General features: G+C 38.4%; 1 protein-coding gene across 1 annotated transcript in view; it reads right to left on the minus strand.

The window, feature by feature from the left end:
- Nucleotides 1-315: 315 nt before the first annotated feature.
- Nucleotides 316-17,661, minus strand: part of LOC106718200 — a 35,089-nt gene continuing 17,743 nt past the window's right edge. The window contains exons 3-19 of the mRNA XM_045679878.1: nt 14,801-14,824; nt 13,760-14,033; nt 13,138-13,205; nt 12,619-12,819; nt 11,963-12,093; nt 11,654-11,786; nt 11,449-11,567; nt 8,603-11,327; nt 8,339-8,519; nt 8,075-8,264; nt 5,695-8,003; nt 4,951-5,126; nt 3,472-3,522; nt 2,286-2,474; nt 2,046-2,169; nt 1,853-1,963; nt 316-1,775 (exon numbers count right to left, since the gene is read on the minus strand). Coding sequence (XP_045535834.1) covers nt 916-1,775; nt 1,853-1,963; nt 2,046-2,169; nt 2,286-2,474; nt 3,472-3,522; nt 4,951-5,126; nt 5,695-8,003; nt 8,075-8,264; nt 8,339-8,519; nt 8,603-11,327; nt 11,449-11,567; nt 11,654-11,786; nt 11,963-12,093; nt 12,619-12,819; nt 13,138-13,205; nt 13,760-14,033; nt 14,801-14,824 — 7,866 coding nt within the window. The 3' untranslated portion in view covers nt 316-915. The remainder of the gene's footprint in view (nt 1,776-1,852; nt 1,964-2,045; nt 2,170-2,285; nt 2,475-3,471; nt 3,523-4,950; nt 5,127-5,694; nt 8,004-8,074; nt 8,265-8,338; nt 8,520-8,602; nt 11,328-11,448; nt 11,568-11,653; nt 11,787-11,962; nt 12,094-12,618; nt 12,820-13,137; nt 13,206-13,759; nt 14,034-14,800; nt 14,825-17,661) is intronic.

The raw sequence follows: 17,661 nt of genomic DNA on the forward strand, positions 1-17,661 counted from the left end.
TAAGAAGCTATTTTAGACAATAAAAAAAAAATAGAATTTTTCAGTTATGATACTGTACCTAGGAGCCGGCGATATATTGTCATCCCATATTTTTTTCAACAAACAGAGACAAAAATATGTCAATACAAGTGTCACTGCAGCGAAAATCCATGGTATTAAATAAAAATTGTGTCCAAAACCATTGAATTAACCAATTCGAAATAATAATTATATTAAAAACATTTCGATTAATTAACAACTATTATTTTGTAATACATTTGAAATATAAATACATAAAAAAAGATTTAAAAAAAAAATTAAAATACATTAGGCTTTAGTTGAAACGTACCTTAAATTCAGCTATACTTTTCTTGAAAGTGAAATTGATGTAAAATCCTTCAAAGTCTGTTGTTGCACTGTTATAATAAATATCTAAGAACTTAAATAGATTTTCAGTATAAAGCACTAAGTTCTAGTTGTATACAATAATTCACCGCTATTTGTACCATTGTTTTAACACCAATACAATTCACTGGAGTTCGTTCCTCAGACTATATTAACTTGTCTATATATTGAAATGGCTGAAGTTAATTTTTTTTTTTACTTTCGATATGTAGAGTTCCAAAAAATGTCACCATTTAGTTCCAAATAATTCAGATATGATATTTGAAAAGACGTATTAGTCGTTGGGAAATTTAATCATATTTGATGTGACATCGTATAAATAAAGTTGTTAGTTTTGCTATAGCCAGTTAAAACACTAAGTTTGCATTATGGCGAAGGAACTCTTAACCAATTCCACATTACTTTGACTGAGCCCTTTCAGCGAGCATCAGACTGGCATTTGGCAGGAAAAATGCATCATCAGATAGTTTGATAAAAGCGTCCAAAATCTATGATCGAGTTATTTACAGAGAGATTATGATCTAGTTCTATTTAGGAAACATTGGGAGTTGTTTTATTCCTTTCTAGTGTGGCCTTGGAGCTCCTCTCGATGCCTGAGTCCTCGTCTCCGCTGTCGAGCACGGTGCCTTCGCCCTTCACCGCCTCCACAGTGGAGTTGGAACTATCTTCCTTGTCGGAGTCGTGCACGTCGTCGGTGAGTACGATGGCGCGCTGCTCGGGCTCCGCGCTGGTGGAGGCGCACTTGCCGAACGTAGAGAATGTGGGCTCGGGGATGACGTCGTCCGGCACGTCATCTCGCAGAGGTAACGTCGACGTGATGACGGGCGTCTCGTCCGTCATCACGAGCGGCGTCGTGCCGAGCTCCGGCCGCTCCTCCTGGCTGCGCCGCTTGGGCTTGTCGAGCACGAAGTTGAACACTCGGTTGTGCCGGGGCGAGGGTATGTGCGGGCTGGGCGGCAGGTCCAGCTTCAGCTTGTCCCTCGTGTGCCGGAGCCCTCCTAGCGCTTCGCCCCCCGGTGAGCTGGGGCTGACGGACTCGCTGGAGCTGGCGCTATCGAGGGTCCGCCAACAGGAGTCGGCGTCAGTAATTTTCTTGGTTTTGAAGTCATCCTCGGTGCTGGTGGAGCCGGGCGTGATGTCCTCGACGCCGGAGTCGGGTGTGGTGAAGTCGAGGGAGGGCGTGGCTGTGTGCGCGAGGGCGGTCGGGGGGAGGGGGGCGGGCGAGGGCGGGGCGCGGAAGTCGTCCACGTCGTCTACGTCGCGGTCGAGCAGCGCCTGCTTGGCGTGCATGCCGGGGAAGAACTGGCTCGCGGTCGACATCACGCCGAGGGTTTCGAACTCGCGCTCAAAAGGACGCGTCGACGATGATATGAAGAAGTCTTCTTCGTAATCTAAAAAAAAAATGAACAATTATGATTTTGATAGCAATGAATTATGCACAATATGAATCACAGTGTTGTGTACGTACCTGCACCGAACGCAATGCCGGCTCGCAGCGGGTACATGTCGAGCGCGTTGTGGTCGCTGAACAGCTGCCCGTAGTCCAGCTCCGCCTCCTCCGCACTCGCCGCCTCCCAGTCTACGAACAACACATCAGTATAAGACATGGATAGACTAATTCGATATAGAAAGTGCTCGTTGTAAAGATGTATGTATTTTACCGCAGTATGTGGAGAAGTCGGGCAGGTCGGGCGGCGCGTCTACTGTCGCCTCGCACACCTCGCGCGGATACTCGTACACCGAGTGATACTTCTGACGCTTGAACACCACACGTTTCTTGCTATCCTGTAATGTAAATGTTTACATATAACTTTGCTCAATACACACATTTACTATTATCGTAAGATGTACGTAAAAATCTGCAATATTTTTTAGATATATTAGCTAGGCATTTATCAAACCGGCGCTGTGTGATCGAGGCTGCGGAGCGAGGACTTGGCAGGCGCGGCGCGGCAGTCCCACGAGGAGGGCACAAACTCCACCTCGTCGCCCTCTGAGCCCGACGACCCGGAGGAGCCGGAAGATGCTCGTTCCGCCAGCTCCGATACCTCGGGACCTTCTGGAGCCTGGGGCGCCCCGCCCTCGCGGTGCTGAATAATATAAAAGACCCTTAAATCCTTCATTGACTTACATACTTATTTACCATATTTTCATTATATACTTGTATTGATTAAAATATTTTTAATGTAGTGTTTCTAACATCAGTGAAATACGAATAATTGAAAAAAATCACAACAAACGAAGTAATATTCAATGGCAATTAAATCAATTCTGTATGTATTTTAATTCGTACATTACAAGAAATAATAACTCCTTATAATGAAATAATTGAACTGTATATTACCACTACTGAAAAACTAGAAAATAAATAAAATAAAATAAAATTGTCATTTTTCTCATTTCTAAAAAAAAGTGAGTGAATATTGTAGTGGAAAGGCTCTGTTTGAGTGATACTTAAGCTATCACTAATATAGCTCGTATATATTGTCATTTTTCTCCTCAAAATTTATCACAATAACGATTTTAAAAAAATCACCCTTTGATGGAACTAATTAGGGATTATACAAATAAACATGTAGCGTTTTATGATAATAGTGTAACTTCTTCTTTTCAGCCCCGTGATGCCCACTGCTAGTCATAGGCCTCCTCAAAAGATCACAACGATGATAGGTCCAGTGCCTACAATAGTGTTACTACTTATGGGAAATGATGCGTATAATATTAAAATGCAGGCAAAGCGAAAAGAAACCCAAAAAAACAATAGGTCTGGTTAAAAACAGTATACACTCATAGAAAACAAATTTGTTATTCCTTTCATTCTTTTAAAGAAAAACAGAGATAGCAACATGTTTAGATTATTTTCTTAACCGGAGTATCGTAAATACAATGAGTCGAATTTATGTTTACTTTGTATGAATCAAAAGTCACTTCAATGTTATAATAAGAAAGAAAGAAAAACATGTACCATACATAAAAAAACAAGGCAAAAACTTGACATAAAAATTGTGGCAAAAGGAACGCAGTTCAGCAAAACAGAGACAGACAAATAAATCCGTGTACTAATAAGCTATGTAGAGCAATACTCACATGTTGGAAGTGCGCAGAGGGTACGAGACAGGTGGCGTTGCCGTCGCCGTCCTACGCACACGTACAAATACATGCAAGCACACCAACACCACACGTTTGGTACACATGTACTGGTTAGATAGATTCTCACTATTTATATTATATCTTTCGCTTTTTGAGTATTTTTTTTAAGAGAAGGGGGCAAACGAGCGGCGGGAACACCAAAGTGAAAATCAACGCCCATGGACATCCGCTCCACTAGGAGAACTGCAGATACGTTGCCGACCATTAAGAAAGCTATACGCTCACTTCTTGAAGGACCCTAAGTCGTACTGGTTTGGAACATATTACATTATTTGACTTGTTAAAATGGTAACGGATTAATTACAACAGTGTATCTAGACTTTTATTTTGTCTAAAGAATTGTATGTCATCCATAATTGAACGTATATTTAAAGTTTAATAATTTAAACAGTAGATACGGTTTTAGCTTTACTAAACCTACACCCTGGGCAAGATTTCTACGATGCCTTCTTTTTTACTATGCTATTAAAAAACGAAAGATAATTTCTATTAAATTTAAATTTATTACCATGTACATGTATACAGATTAACTATTAATACTGGGGTCTATCTACCTTATCCAGACATTAGCGGGCTTTTATGTTCCATAATTGTTTTTATTATAAAGCAATCCATCACAGAAAATTTAAGATTCTATTGCACTCTTATGGGATAAAATTATTTATTTTTAAATCAGAATGTGGTATAAAACTAAAATATCTGAAGAACTCTTGAGCATCACAAGATTAATTACATAATTAAAAAGGTTATCAGACACCAAACAATAAGGCTTTAGAATTAACAATGAATTTCCACTATCGTAGCTCGTACATATATTTCCATCTCTATCAATCTCTTTGACAAAAAACAAAGATAGCAATAGTGTTATTATGTGAGCTAAGACAGATGAAATTCAAGGTAGTGTTACACTATGTTCAATAAATGATTTTTAAACAATTTAAATATATTTTATGAATATTTAGTACAAATTTTAAATATAAATTCATATTAAATAACGACATATATATCGTAAAATTATTATTGAACATAGTTTAAATCAAAACTATTTTGTGTAACTTTAGGAGGAGGGAGTTCATAACCAAAACCAGTGATTACAAGCGTCATATCTCATGTGAGAGAAGTATATCGACGCTGGAAAGCGTAAACGCTGTAACCCCGAAAGTATGAACTTTACAGGAGAGACAAAAAATGATAACTCGTGAGCTGATACGCCTACAAGCATGCGGTATTTAGCAATGTTGTGTAGTTTGTGCTAACCTATAATAAAATCATTATCGTTTGATAATGGTTGAAATTATTAACGTGTGAAAAACATATTCGCGATTTCAAGAGTTACAGTGTTTATGTTTTCCAGTGTCGATATATAAGCATTTCATCCCGAATGTAATAAGTGCCAAATTTGTGCAAATAACTCACTCTCCATATGAATTCTCCACTGGATGAGTTAGTAGAGTGTGAGTCACTCTCGCTGTCCCACTCTTTCAGTATGTCAGTGACGGTATCGGGCTTGCTGTCCTGCTCGCACTCGGGAGATGTCGGATCAGTAGAAGAGTCTTGATTGAACGATGTACTCATCACTTCTGTACCTGGACCTGGTCGATTACATGTTATTTGTTGAGGCATTTCATATCTTGTAGGTTAAACTAAATAGGAGTTTTGTAATATATAAAAAATGTCTTTCTTACGAGATTATAATTACACTAGCGGTCCCCCGCGACTCTGTTAGCGCGGAATTAAAAAGATAAACGTAACGAGTAGCAAATTTCATCAAGGTTCTTTGGAGAAGTTCTGGAGATACCTTTAAACAAACATCTATCAATTCATCCATCTAAACCAGTGATTGTCAAACTTATTTTCTTTCACCGCCCCCTTTGAAAATCAATTATATTTCAGAGCCCCCTAATTTTTATTCAGCCTTAAAACTTAAAAAACACAATTTCATTACTTTAATTGATTTCAAAGACCCCCATTTTTAAGCCCCTTATCGCCCCCTCCTAGGCTTCAAACGCCCCCAAGGGGGCGTTATCGCCTACTTTGGGAAACACTGATCTAAACTTTCGCATTTATAATATTAAAAAGATAAGGTTTATATCCCTTATGGTTTTCTTTCTCAAGTCATTTTAAATTACACTTTTATTTTATTTTATCTATAGTACTCACCAGTAAATCTGATGTCATTCATCAGAGGCAAATAATAATCTAGTGTGCAGTATTTCTTTTCGTTCTGTAAAAAATTCTCAGTCACTGACGTCATAGTTTCATCTTCAACTTCAGCAACGCCATTCACTTCATTCTGTCTCAGATTCTCGTAAATATTCTCTTCGTGAGTTTCCGTAACTTCTTCGTTTTCAACTTTTTCAACTTGACTTGTAGCTTCTTGAACTTCTTCATCATTTTCTAAATCTCTTTCATTATCATCAACATTACTTTCAACAAGTTCTTCGAATGCCTCATTTAGAAAGCTCACGGTCGCATAATTTTGACTACCGCCATTACAAATATCATTGTCTCTTTCATTCGGCAAAGAATTCCTAGTGTTCGAGTTTGATTCATTTACACTATCATTTATACTAACATCTTCTGTATGTTCTAACTCTGGCAGAGTTCTGTTATTTTCTAGAACATTCATTTGTTCTATAATTCTATCCTTACCAAGAGGTTGGAACAAACCCGTGTGTGAATCGTAAGACAGGTTAACACTTTGAGAATCACAATTTCTATTAATATTTGAACTGATCCTGTTCATTAATATAGGGTTTTCCGTTATGATAATAGAATGAGGCTGTTCAGTTTCTTCTTCTGTATCTAAATCTGTTATAAATATATCATTAGACTTATTAATATCATTAATATGAGATTCATTTAAATATACTTCGCTAGGCGGACTCGTTACTGTATAAGGAGTATCTAAACAGTTTACCAAACTTTCTGATTGGTTCGTGTTATCTATTGCGGATTGCATTATAATTTCGTTAATCCTTCTTTCATTTTGTAATAATGATAAACTAGCGTCTATTAGTGAAGAAAGGTTCTGTTGCCATAAAGGTGTTGAGTTTTCTGAATTTCGAAAATCTTGAACATTACTTGTACCAATATCTGTGCTGTTCTCCCGGGAATCTATTTCCTGAGGCTTTGTAATTACAGAGCCTTCGAAATCTGAATACGTGAGTGTTCCGTCGGGAATCGCAGGACTGTCTTTGCTATTTCTGCTCAAACTTTTGCTTTCACCTTCTAATAAAACCTCAGTGTCTTGGTTGAGGCTGGTAACTTCATTACTTATACTGGAGGATATGTCTTGAGGTCTCATCTCAGCGGATAGGAGAAACGATTGGAAATTTGGCAAGTTTTTCGTAAGATATTCGCTATCATCGTTGTTCATTTTTGGCAAATTAATAGGTATGCATTCTATATTGTCCTCATCAATGTCCGCATCAATTTCAGTCAATGGTGTACTTGTTACGTGGGAATTGGCTATAGTTTTGTGAGGAAGGTCCTGGGTTTCATCGATTCCTATTATAATGTCTTGACTGTCCATTTCAGATTTGTTATCACTATCAGAATTATCTTTTAGACAGGTAACATCAACGCTGTCCATTTTATTGATGCTCGGTTGATTTGTTGTCGGGCTATTTATTTCCGGACATTCGTCTTCTTTATCTTCTGCAACAGATTTCGGGGGTGTTGAGTTAAAGTCATCTCCGAAAGGCGATCTCCTTACCAACTCAGGTTGTGATAATTTCCAAGCCTCATCGGCCGTCGACAGTAATTCTGTAGAGCAGTTGGAACCCGAAGGTAACCCTGACATAAGCGTGCCGTAAGCGAGATCTTTCGTTTGCGTATTCTTTGTGGAATCATTCAATTCGGATTTATTTTGAACAGATGTGGTCGCTCCCGCTTCGGTTTTCGGTTTCGTGTACGTGTTGAAATTAGCGGTGATCGAATCAGGTGAGAAAGTTTCACAAATCTCTGACTTGCTATCGTGTATGATGTAAGTGGAGCAGTGGCTCAATTCTTTTTCCTGTTCGTTGTGCGTCAGCGTGTCCGTGCTTTCACTTTTATCCTCCTTCTCCGGTTCGTGATTTTCTTCGAAGTCGATTGGTACATCAGGATCCATTGCGAGGTCATCGAAATTTTCTTCTACATTATAGAGGGTATCGTTGGAGCACCACGAGTCTATGCTGGTCGCTTTCGATAGGCATTGAGTTTCGGAGGGTTTCGAGGACTTGGCATCCGTGGGTACTGTCGGTTTGGATAAGGTCGAACAGCCCGCCAAGTTGTCGGAGTTGTCGGGCGCCGAAGTATCGGTGCTCGGACTCAATAAAAATGGCGATACTTGAGACAGTCTTTCGCAATTCGATTGTTTCTCGTCATCGCTTTTGTTATATGTTCTGTCATCGATTGGCGATAGCGGGTCGCCTTTTAGCTTCTTCAATGGGCTGGCGTTTAAACTGTCGGCGCTCATTGTAATTCTGAAAAGAAAAATCATTTTAGTTTTTTTTATGAATACACACATATAATTAGGTTTGAATAGATAACTTACTCTTTACTGCTTGCGACGTCCTTTTGTACGGTGTAGGTGAAGTTGAGAGAGTTGTCGCGGGAGTGCAGAGTGTAGGTGGAGTGGTCATTGTGGCCGCTGTGCGCGCCGGTCGGCAACTCCGTCACGTCATCCGTCGAGTTGTTGCAGGGCTCCGGATAACTCTCAGACGATTCAGTACGGGTCGATATCCCTGTTGATACGACACACATAAATAAACATATGTATAATTTATGCACGCGTACATGCACTTCTACGTATACGTACAGTTGGTGTCGTTCTCGTAGGCAGAGAGCTGAGGGCCGGTCTCCTCAGCGATGGGGCTGAGGGCGCCGGGGTAGCTCAGCACCAGCTCGGGCGGGGGCGGCAGCTCGGCGCGCCACTCCCCCACTCCGTCCCCCGGGCACTCCGCCTCCCCCGCACTCTCCGCCGGCTCGATCGCAGCCACCTGAACATGTATTACCGAAATGTTATACTGTTTTTTTAATAACGAGTACTAATTTTTAAGCACAGTCATTAACTGTATTATACCTGTGCTAATGGTAGCTTCAGTTCTAATTCATCTCGCAGAGCTTTAACGCATTCTGTATCTAGAGTTAGATCTTCCCTGACATCGTCGAGTGGTATTCCATTGCCTGCTAAGTAGGACTCGGGCACCGCGTCACTCTCGCGCATCAGCACCTCGTCCTCCGTCACGAATCCTTCCACTGTCAAAGGTCCAGAATATTCTATGTTCAAATTGTTCTCGTTCTCTGCCATAGCTAATTTCGTTGTGATCTGCAGCTCTATTTGATTCAAATCGATCTCTTTCTGCAAAGAGCTCAAACCTGAATCAGGGGTAAACGGCGCCGCTGTCTCCGTTACAGTAGCAAATGTACGCGGAGCACTCTCATTCGGCGCATTTAAGTCGATATCAACTAAATATTTCTGCTGTGATGTCGACGCTAAGAAAATACCCGGAGAGTTGGGCGGCGTCGACGGAGATATATGTTTCTCTGTATTTGATTTTTCGTACGTATTCTCAGTGTTATCGCTTTGAGCTTCAGTACTCGGTTTGGTTTCACTCACAGTCGCCAAGTCGTCAAACACCAAGTCATCATGGACGATATCCGGCACTTCGTTCAGAAAGTTTCCGTCGCGGAGGGGCGAAGGTGTCTCAAGATCCATTTCGCTAAAGTTGGATGAAAACGCCAAAAGTTCCTCCTTGGGTAAGTCGACAATTTCTGATTTCACAGCTTTGAATAATTCGAGTGAACAATTTTCAAACGGGCCTAACACTATGGAACTGTTTTCGTCGTAAGTATCTGTGTGATGACTCTTGGTAGGAGATTCCAAGGGACTTAAATTTTCCGGAGCACATCTTTGTTCCAACTTTGTTAGTGTAGATCCTAATTCACATTCTGGTACTTTAGTATCTGTAGTTGATTCAAATTGACACTCATTGGTGGAAGATTCCTGATTGTTGAAAGAATTTTCGCTTCCTTTGGGTGTGCTTGAGACAACTTCTTTGAAATCTGTATCTTGATTGGACATAATTCTTTCCGATTCAAGAAAACTACTAGTCTCTTTTATCATACTCGGCAGATCTAAGTATATTGTTGAATCTGTTGTAAGTAATGTATCAATATGTCCGAATTCGTTAATTTCTCCATTTGTTTCAAAATACGACGTATGTAGTGTATTATCGCTTGTATAGAGATCTATGTTTATACCGTTCATGAGATCTTTAGGAGCATTTTCGCTAGCGGAGTCTTTTATCACAATTTCATCATCAGATCTAATCGGCGCAATGGCATTTGATTTATCTAAATCATTTACTACCTCTTCTAAATGTACATTATCATTAATGACTAGAGACATAACATTGTCTTTTTCTGCAGATTCTTGTTCCAATACAGGCAAGATTTCGTGGTTAATATTATTTTGTACTTCAGTGTCTTTTTTTAATTCCAATTCAGTAATTAATGCTAAAGTTGGTGATTCAGTGTTACACTTTTTCTCAGGTTTTATGGAAATATCATTTACTGACTCAGTTCCCGCATCATTAAGTTCAATTCTTACATCATTTATCTTATTATCACAAGGTGTACGACAGTCTTCTTTAACATTCTTCTGTTCAATAACTTCACTTACACTAGGCATTGTTGCTACACACAATTCCTTCAACATAGGTATTTCACTAAGACTATGATCAATCTTTTCATTTGGCAATTCACTTTTAACATCATCTACACTATCACTAGCTTCATTATCTTCAGTGTTTATTTCTTGTTTAACATCCATTTGCACAATTTCAACTTCACATATAATTTTTGTATCATTAACTAAATCATTCGTAGGTGTATCTGGTGTTAAATTTTCAAGTGTATTTTGACTGATTGTATCGCTATGACGTTCGAAAGAGTGGCTCAGAGTTCCGATAGTTTCTCGATCGCCTTCATCTTCACATGTATCGTTTCTCATCTCCGAGTCGAATCCGACTTCTAAAATATTCTGGAAATTTGTTATTCCGGGTGATTTCACTAAACTCTTCTGCATCGGGTAATCTTTCTTACATTCCAAGCTTAGATTATCTCTGGAAGGACTCGCTTGATGACTGGATTCGGAGCTGGATGTTTTTTCAGAGTTTAATATATTATCGAGATTCTTTATCACATCGCTCACGTCCTTGTAATATCTGACGTCATCTTGGCTGCCAGTGATGATATCTTTCACCCACGGGTCCATGGAACTGTCGGAGCGATCGTAGTCCTTATCTTTATTATCGTCAAGGCTTACATTTCCTTGATGGCATTCTATGGCTGCTGTTTCGTTGTGTGTCAGATAGATATTTCTAACATCCTCTAGAGATCCATGTAAATTGGTTAGACTTTCAGACTTTATTTGAATAGATAATGGATCTTTATCCGACATGATGCTACTGGAGCGGGAGACGGCAGTGTCGAGGTCGATACTGAGCGTGTCCTGCATGGTGGGCGGATTGTCGAGGTCTTGTTCGGAGGTGAAGTGTGAGGTCATGGAGGTGGAGGGCGCGTGCACGATGGCGACGTGCTCGTCTATCTTGGGTATAGAGTTGGGTTTGAGTCGCTGCCAGCGCTCCTCGAAGTCACTGCTGCCGTAGCCGTCGTCGTGCGCGGCGTCGACGTGCCGGCTGTGCGCGTGTGTGCTGTGCAGATGGTTGAGCAGCGCGTACACCTGACCGGCGGAAGGCCGAGACTCCGGGTTGGGGTTCCAACACAGTTGCATCACTTGATATCTTGAACAGATTTAAAAGAAATTTATTTTTCCAGAAACGAATTTTGTTTTGAACAAATATCCATTTGTACATCTAAAATGGAGATAAAATGATATAAGTTAGTAATATTAATAAAACTTACAAATGTGTGCGATAGGGGCATGGTAAGTCTGGCAGAGGGGGAGGCGCGGCTTGTGGCTGCGCACCCCAAGCGCATATCTCCCAAATCAGCGTGCCCAGTGACCATACCTCACTATTGCTCTGCAACAAGGTTGAAAGTTATAGGCAACTAAATATACATGAACTCCAAGGAATTGGTGAGAGATGACAGATATTAAAGTAGTTACATTGTTCACTGCAGGGTATCTCCTGGTCTCCGGTGCTGCGGTGTCGTGCGGCGGATGCGCGGCTCCGTACTGGCCCAGCACGGCGCGGGCAGGCTCACCCTCGCGCACCATCACACTGCCGCACCATAGTGTGCTGCAATACAACATACATTATAAGTTATTAGATTAATATTGAGAGGAATTTGGTGTTTCCATCATCTGAAGAAAAGCAGAAACATGAACAAATGCTTGTAAAATGACAATGGTATGTAGATTAATGAAAGAGCTATATGTAAACTAAGGGCAATATAATGTTGATATATGACTTACCCATAAAGCAATCCTCTAGAGTGTAAGTATGAGAGTGCGGAGGAGACGTCACACATTAGCTGCAGTGGTACGCCGCTCTCGTTCAATATTGCCATTTTGGGACGATTCACTATTAGATATTGTTGTAGATCCTGACAAAACACAAAATGTTTAATATCAAAAGTTTTTTTTGTCAATTATTTTTTTTTGTCAAAAGCTCAAAAGTCTTAACGTGTACTACGAGAAATAATTGTAAATAAATAAATTAACACGACAAAAGATTAAGAAAAAGAGAAAATACTTACTAAAAATATTTATGAACATTTACATCAAACGAGTATTTATTCATGAAGTATCATTGATAAAGTTCATGTACAATGAATGTAATAAAAAAAAATCGTTCCGTATTTGATTCATAAACAGTTTCATTGATAAACATATAGACCTATTATGTATTCCACGCACAATCAATTCAGTATCGAGGCACGGATCTACAACACTATGTAATTGTACTGAACGTAGACCTCTTTCATACTGGTACCAAATAAATTTTACTGCATTATGTTAACTAGCTGTCGCCCAAGACTCCGTCAACGCGGAATTAAAAAAAATCTTAATAAGTAGCTTGTTCTTCCAGGAGACAACAGAATAGAACACAAAAAAGATAAGATGCTTACGATAGAGCAAAGTTCAAACAGCAATATCCAGGGGTCTTCCTGCAGGCATTTAGCGACGAATCCTAGTATGTTCTCATGTCTCGAGTCCCTGTATATCTTCGCTTCATCTAAGAACCGAGCCTTGTCTTCCAAACTTGCATTCTGGTTGAGAATCTTGACCGCTACTGATGTGCTTGTGTTGTCCAATTCACCCTCAACCACCTGTAAATAAAATATATCTCAATTATTTGGTGAAAAAAAAAATTACAGATATTCAACCAGTTTTTAATACAAAGAAATCGCCATTATCGAATCGGTTTAGGAAACCTATATGCCTAAACTGTAGTGACATATCTAATATATAAAATTCTCGTGTTACAGTTTTCGTTCCCGTACTCCTCCAAAACGGCTTGACCGATTCTCATGAAATTTTGTGAGCATATTCAGTAGGTCTGAGAATGGGCCAATATCTATTTTTCATTTTGTTTTTTTTTAACTGCGCGCGGATATATATATTGATATTAAAATATTTCAACCTACCCTGCCAAACCATCCTCTACCAATTTCACGCAGGTACTGCAGACGATTCCTGGACAAATCTTCACCACCTGGAACGAAAAAGCATAGAATCGTTTTAGAAATAATACTGGGCAAATAAAAATTGGCAGAAGCTTGTTTAATCGTTTTTAATTCAATCATTCTATTCTAATAAAGGGTATATATTTTGTACACAGTAACAAGAATTCGAATCGAAGACCCGGAAAATATTACGAGTGCCCCTTGAACCTTGCGGACGAGGTAACCAACAACTACATATTGAATTCAACTCTATTGAATACACAATAACTTGTCTATAAATATGTAAGACGTAATAGGAAATGCAACAGAGTACCGTAACACAGTCGTTTTCAACTGACGACAACTATACAGTAAGTTTATGCAATAAACTTATCCCTTTCAGTAACTGTACATGCATTGTAAAGGAAGAATCAGAGACAAACTGTGAATTTGTTTGTGTAGTTAAGGTAACGTTTGGTTACAGCTAAGCTACTTCATCAATTTTTCTTTTAAAATAGTTAAAATACATTTCAGTACTTTCACGATGCATGGCCATTTACAAAACGACTCTAACTCAAATTTTTACAATAATTCCCATACTAACCGAACCAATCAGCGCATCTTTCCAGTGGATCAATGACTCGCAAGTCCGCAGGCAGTGGTTCAAATTCGACAACCGATTCTCGGCTTATCCTGTTGCGCTCCTCGTTCTCACTGACGATGTACGCTGCCGCGTTGTTGTTGGCAATGTTCTGCATCTCACGTAGTGAGATCGGGCCATTGTTGTTGTCTTCGCTGATGTTGTTATTGACCGGCTCCGAGAACACGGCATCGGGCGGCGGGCGCGCATTGTGCAGGCTTGCGGTCGGCGCGAACAACTGTGGGTGTTGAACGGTTTAGTGTGTAGCAAGATTTATGCTAAAGGTTGTTAACACATAATTATAGTATTCAATGAATGAGAAATAAATTGAAAAATATAGACCCAGTCTTTTTTATTCAAAAAACTTTATAATAACTTCAATTGAATTGTTTAACAAATTGAAGTCAGAAGTGTATAAAAAATATTTTTTGTTCATTAACTAACTAATGAGGGTTGTTAGTTAGTTAATGAACAAAAAATATAATCTAGTAAAAAAACCAAACGGTTAATGCAGTTACATAACGTAATTTTAATATATTAACCTACTACATCACTAATAACTATAACCAAAGAAAACAAAATTACCAAACACTAATGTAACTTAAACCCAACGACAAATTCAGTGCAAAAATAAAAAAAGCCCTCCAAAAATGTATCAAATTTAGAGCACACAAATCATGCATTATTATTTGCACTTAAGAAAACTAGTAAAGTAAGAAAGCCCCGGTACAAAACAAAAGCTTACTAGCATTAAATATTAAATTCAATTATATACCTAATAGCGACACAAATACATCAAAAGCATCGCACAATATAACATTTAAGATGAATTAAAATTTAAAAATCATTAATAACATTTAAAAACGTAAGAATTATTGGACGGGTGACAATTATCAGCAATACATAGTATACGAAGTTCTAGCAAGCATCTGTGTCAACACAAAACAAGGCAAGGCAAGCACAACACAACACAAGTCACGTCATCAGCGTGCGAATTAGTGCTACCTGATTGTCTGCTCCTTCGTTCGGCTGTCGACAATACAGAAAAACAACTATGTAGTAATCATAATTAGCACGTAACAACACATACTATGATAAGAACTTTAACTTACATTTCGCATTTGTTAGAAAAATTTCACGTATCGAAAGTCTCCAGATAGTAATAATGTTTTGTATCTTTAAAAACTATGTTTTAATAATTATAATACATTGAATACAAAATTTAAATTACCAAGATACATACAATGTATTGCAAAAATGTTAGTAGGAAAATTCAACTACAAATTAATTCTTGTGAGCAATATATTTTTAATAGCACATAATAAATCCTCTAATTGGTAGATTGCCATATTATGAACAAAACGTCTATACGTCAATGTAATATAGTGGCAATAAAACTGCTCACACAAATCGTTCATAGTTTTTTTTCTATTCATATTTGGATAATCTGTCTGTTTTAAATATTAAAACAAATTAAAAAAATGTATTTAGTTTAATAGGTATGAATAGTATAAAAATAGCCGCCTTCGTTGAATAAACGGGACGTAGGAGCTTTAACGAGCGGAAACCACTTCAATATGATATTAGCACCATCGCTAAGAGACCGGCACGCGAGAACTGAGCAATGTCTCAAGCATGTCTAATACGGGTGCATCGTTATGTGATTTAAATCGATCCAACCGATGAAAAGAGTTATATCTATTAGAGATCTCATAAGAGATCTGCCCGAAACCAGACTATGAAGAGTTTATGAATTGTTTCAAATTTTACGAAGTCAACATCCATATCAGTACTTCGCTTTATCAATGTAATTTTAACATATCCTTTTTGGTCCATTTAAGCAGTGGAGAGCCGTAAATCTAATATATAAAATTCTCGTGTCACAGTTTTCGTCACCGTACTCCTCCGAAACGGCTTGACCTATTCTCATGAAATTTTGTGAGCATATTCAGTAGGTCTGAGAATCGGCCAACATCTATTTTTCATTTTTTTTTTAACTGCGCGCGGACGGAGTCGCGGGCGACAGCTAGTACATCTATATTATTATACTATTTCGCTCTTACTGACCTCTCATATTTGATACTTTCTCCTAGTTGGAGCTCTCCTACAAAAATACTGGTAATAATTAACAAGTTTGAAGTCATTTAACATTGTTAATTTGCGTTCCTACTTCAAATTTATGTCGCGTACATTCAAAGCTGCATAGTGTAAATCATTCTTATTTCTAAATCAGAATTACACATTCATTGATTCCATTAGAGATAAGGTAGTATTACCCAATCGGCATGTGGGCCGGGGCCATTCTGCAGCAACAATGGCTGACAATTGGCGGGAACGATGTTCACGAGTAGAGGCAATGTCAACTCACAATGGAACAGTAAACCGCTTTATGGCTACGTTCGGATACGCGCACAATACGATTTCCACCATTGATTAGATTGTGGAATACAACTGTAAATAGTTAGAATACAGAAAGGCAAAATCGAGTTTATCGCCATTATGTTACAAAGTTATTTTGGTAGTCATTAACGTATAACAAAGTAGCCAAACGAATACTATGTTTATAGGTAACCTAATTTAAATTGGTAGTTAAAAACTTTGTTGTTTTAACGATGCTGAGCACTTTAAGCACTATAAAATTAATGGAGCATAGTTTTCTTATTGGTCGTGAGTTAAAAAATCACTGCACTGATTTCGAATTTTTCGCCTTACATGGTTTTAATTTATGACACTGATTGTTGGGTATATGTTTGTTAGTTTTAATGTGTTGACTAGCTGTCGCCCGCGACTACGTCCGCACGTAATTAAAAAAAAAAAATAGTAGCCTATGTGTTCTTCCAGACTATGTTCTATATCTGTGCCAAATTTCATCAAGATCCGATTCCGGCGATACCTTCAAAGAAACATCCATAATCCATGTAAACATTTGCATTTATAATTTTAATATAAGTAAGAACATATGAATCTGAACGGTTTAAAAACACAGTACATTAATAAGGTTAAAATGTTATTTACGAATGCATAGTGTAATTTGGTGACGTTGTCATAACCGGTCTCCCGGTACTCGTATTTAAACATGACATCAACTGTGCAAGCGCAATATGTACATACATATTTCATAGATATACTTGTTCGTATCGACACGTGCTATATCTGAGAATGTTTCTCTCCACGCCGACCTGTGAATTGTAAACCGTTAAATTTAAAAGAACGTCAATGCCCACCAAGCTATCCCAACAATTTTGGCAGCAATACAATGTCATTAATATTGCTCTCTATTTTCGTTTGGAATTCATGTGTGTACATCAACCGAGAAATGCATTTCGCATTCTGAGAATACAAATATTGTACTGTCATAACTTTTTTTGATTTTTAAGAAGTGTCTACTGAGGTATTGTAAGCAAAAATAATGTTGTAACATACTAGCTTTTAACCGCGACTCCGTCCGAGCGGAATAAAAAATAGAAAACGGGGTAAAAATTATCCTATGTCCGTTTCCTGGTTCTAAGCTACCTGCCCACCAATTTTCAATCAGATCGTTTCAGCCGTTCTTGAGTTATAAATGGTGTAACTAACACGATTTTCTTTTATATATATAGATAGATTTTGATAAATTAAATATTGGTAGTCTTAGAAGAAAAAAAAACAATATCATTACCGTTCCAAATTTTCAGTTAAATAGAGCTACGAAAGGTACGCTTAAATAGTTATGGTATAAACATCTATAAAATATTATATTTCTGCATCCATTCATTCGATGGTAATTTTAATGAGGTCTTCTCGTTTTCGAGTATGTTTAATCCTTTCCAACTTGCCAGCAGTTGAAAATATGAAAATGTGGTCTACATCATAAACCTAATGATACT

The sequence above is a fragment of the Papilio machaon genome, chromosome 10 (assembly GCF_912999745.1).
Source record: "Papilio machaon chromosome 10, ilPapMach1.1, whole genome shotgun sequence".
Taxonomy (NCBI): domain Eukaryota; kingdom Metazoa; phylum Arthropoda; class Insecta; order Lepidoptera; family Papilionidae; genus Papilio; species Papilio machaon.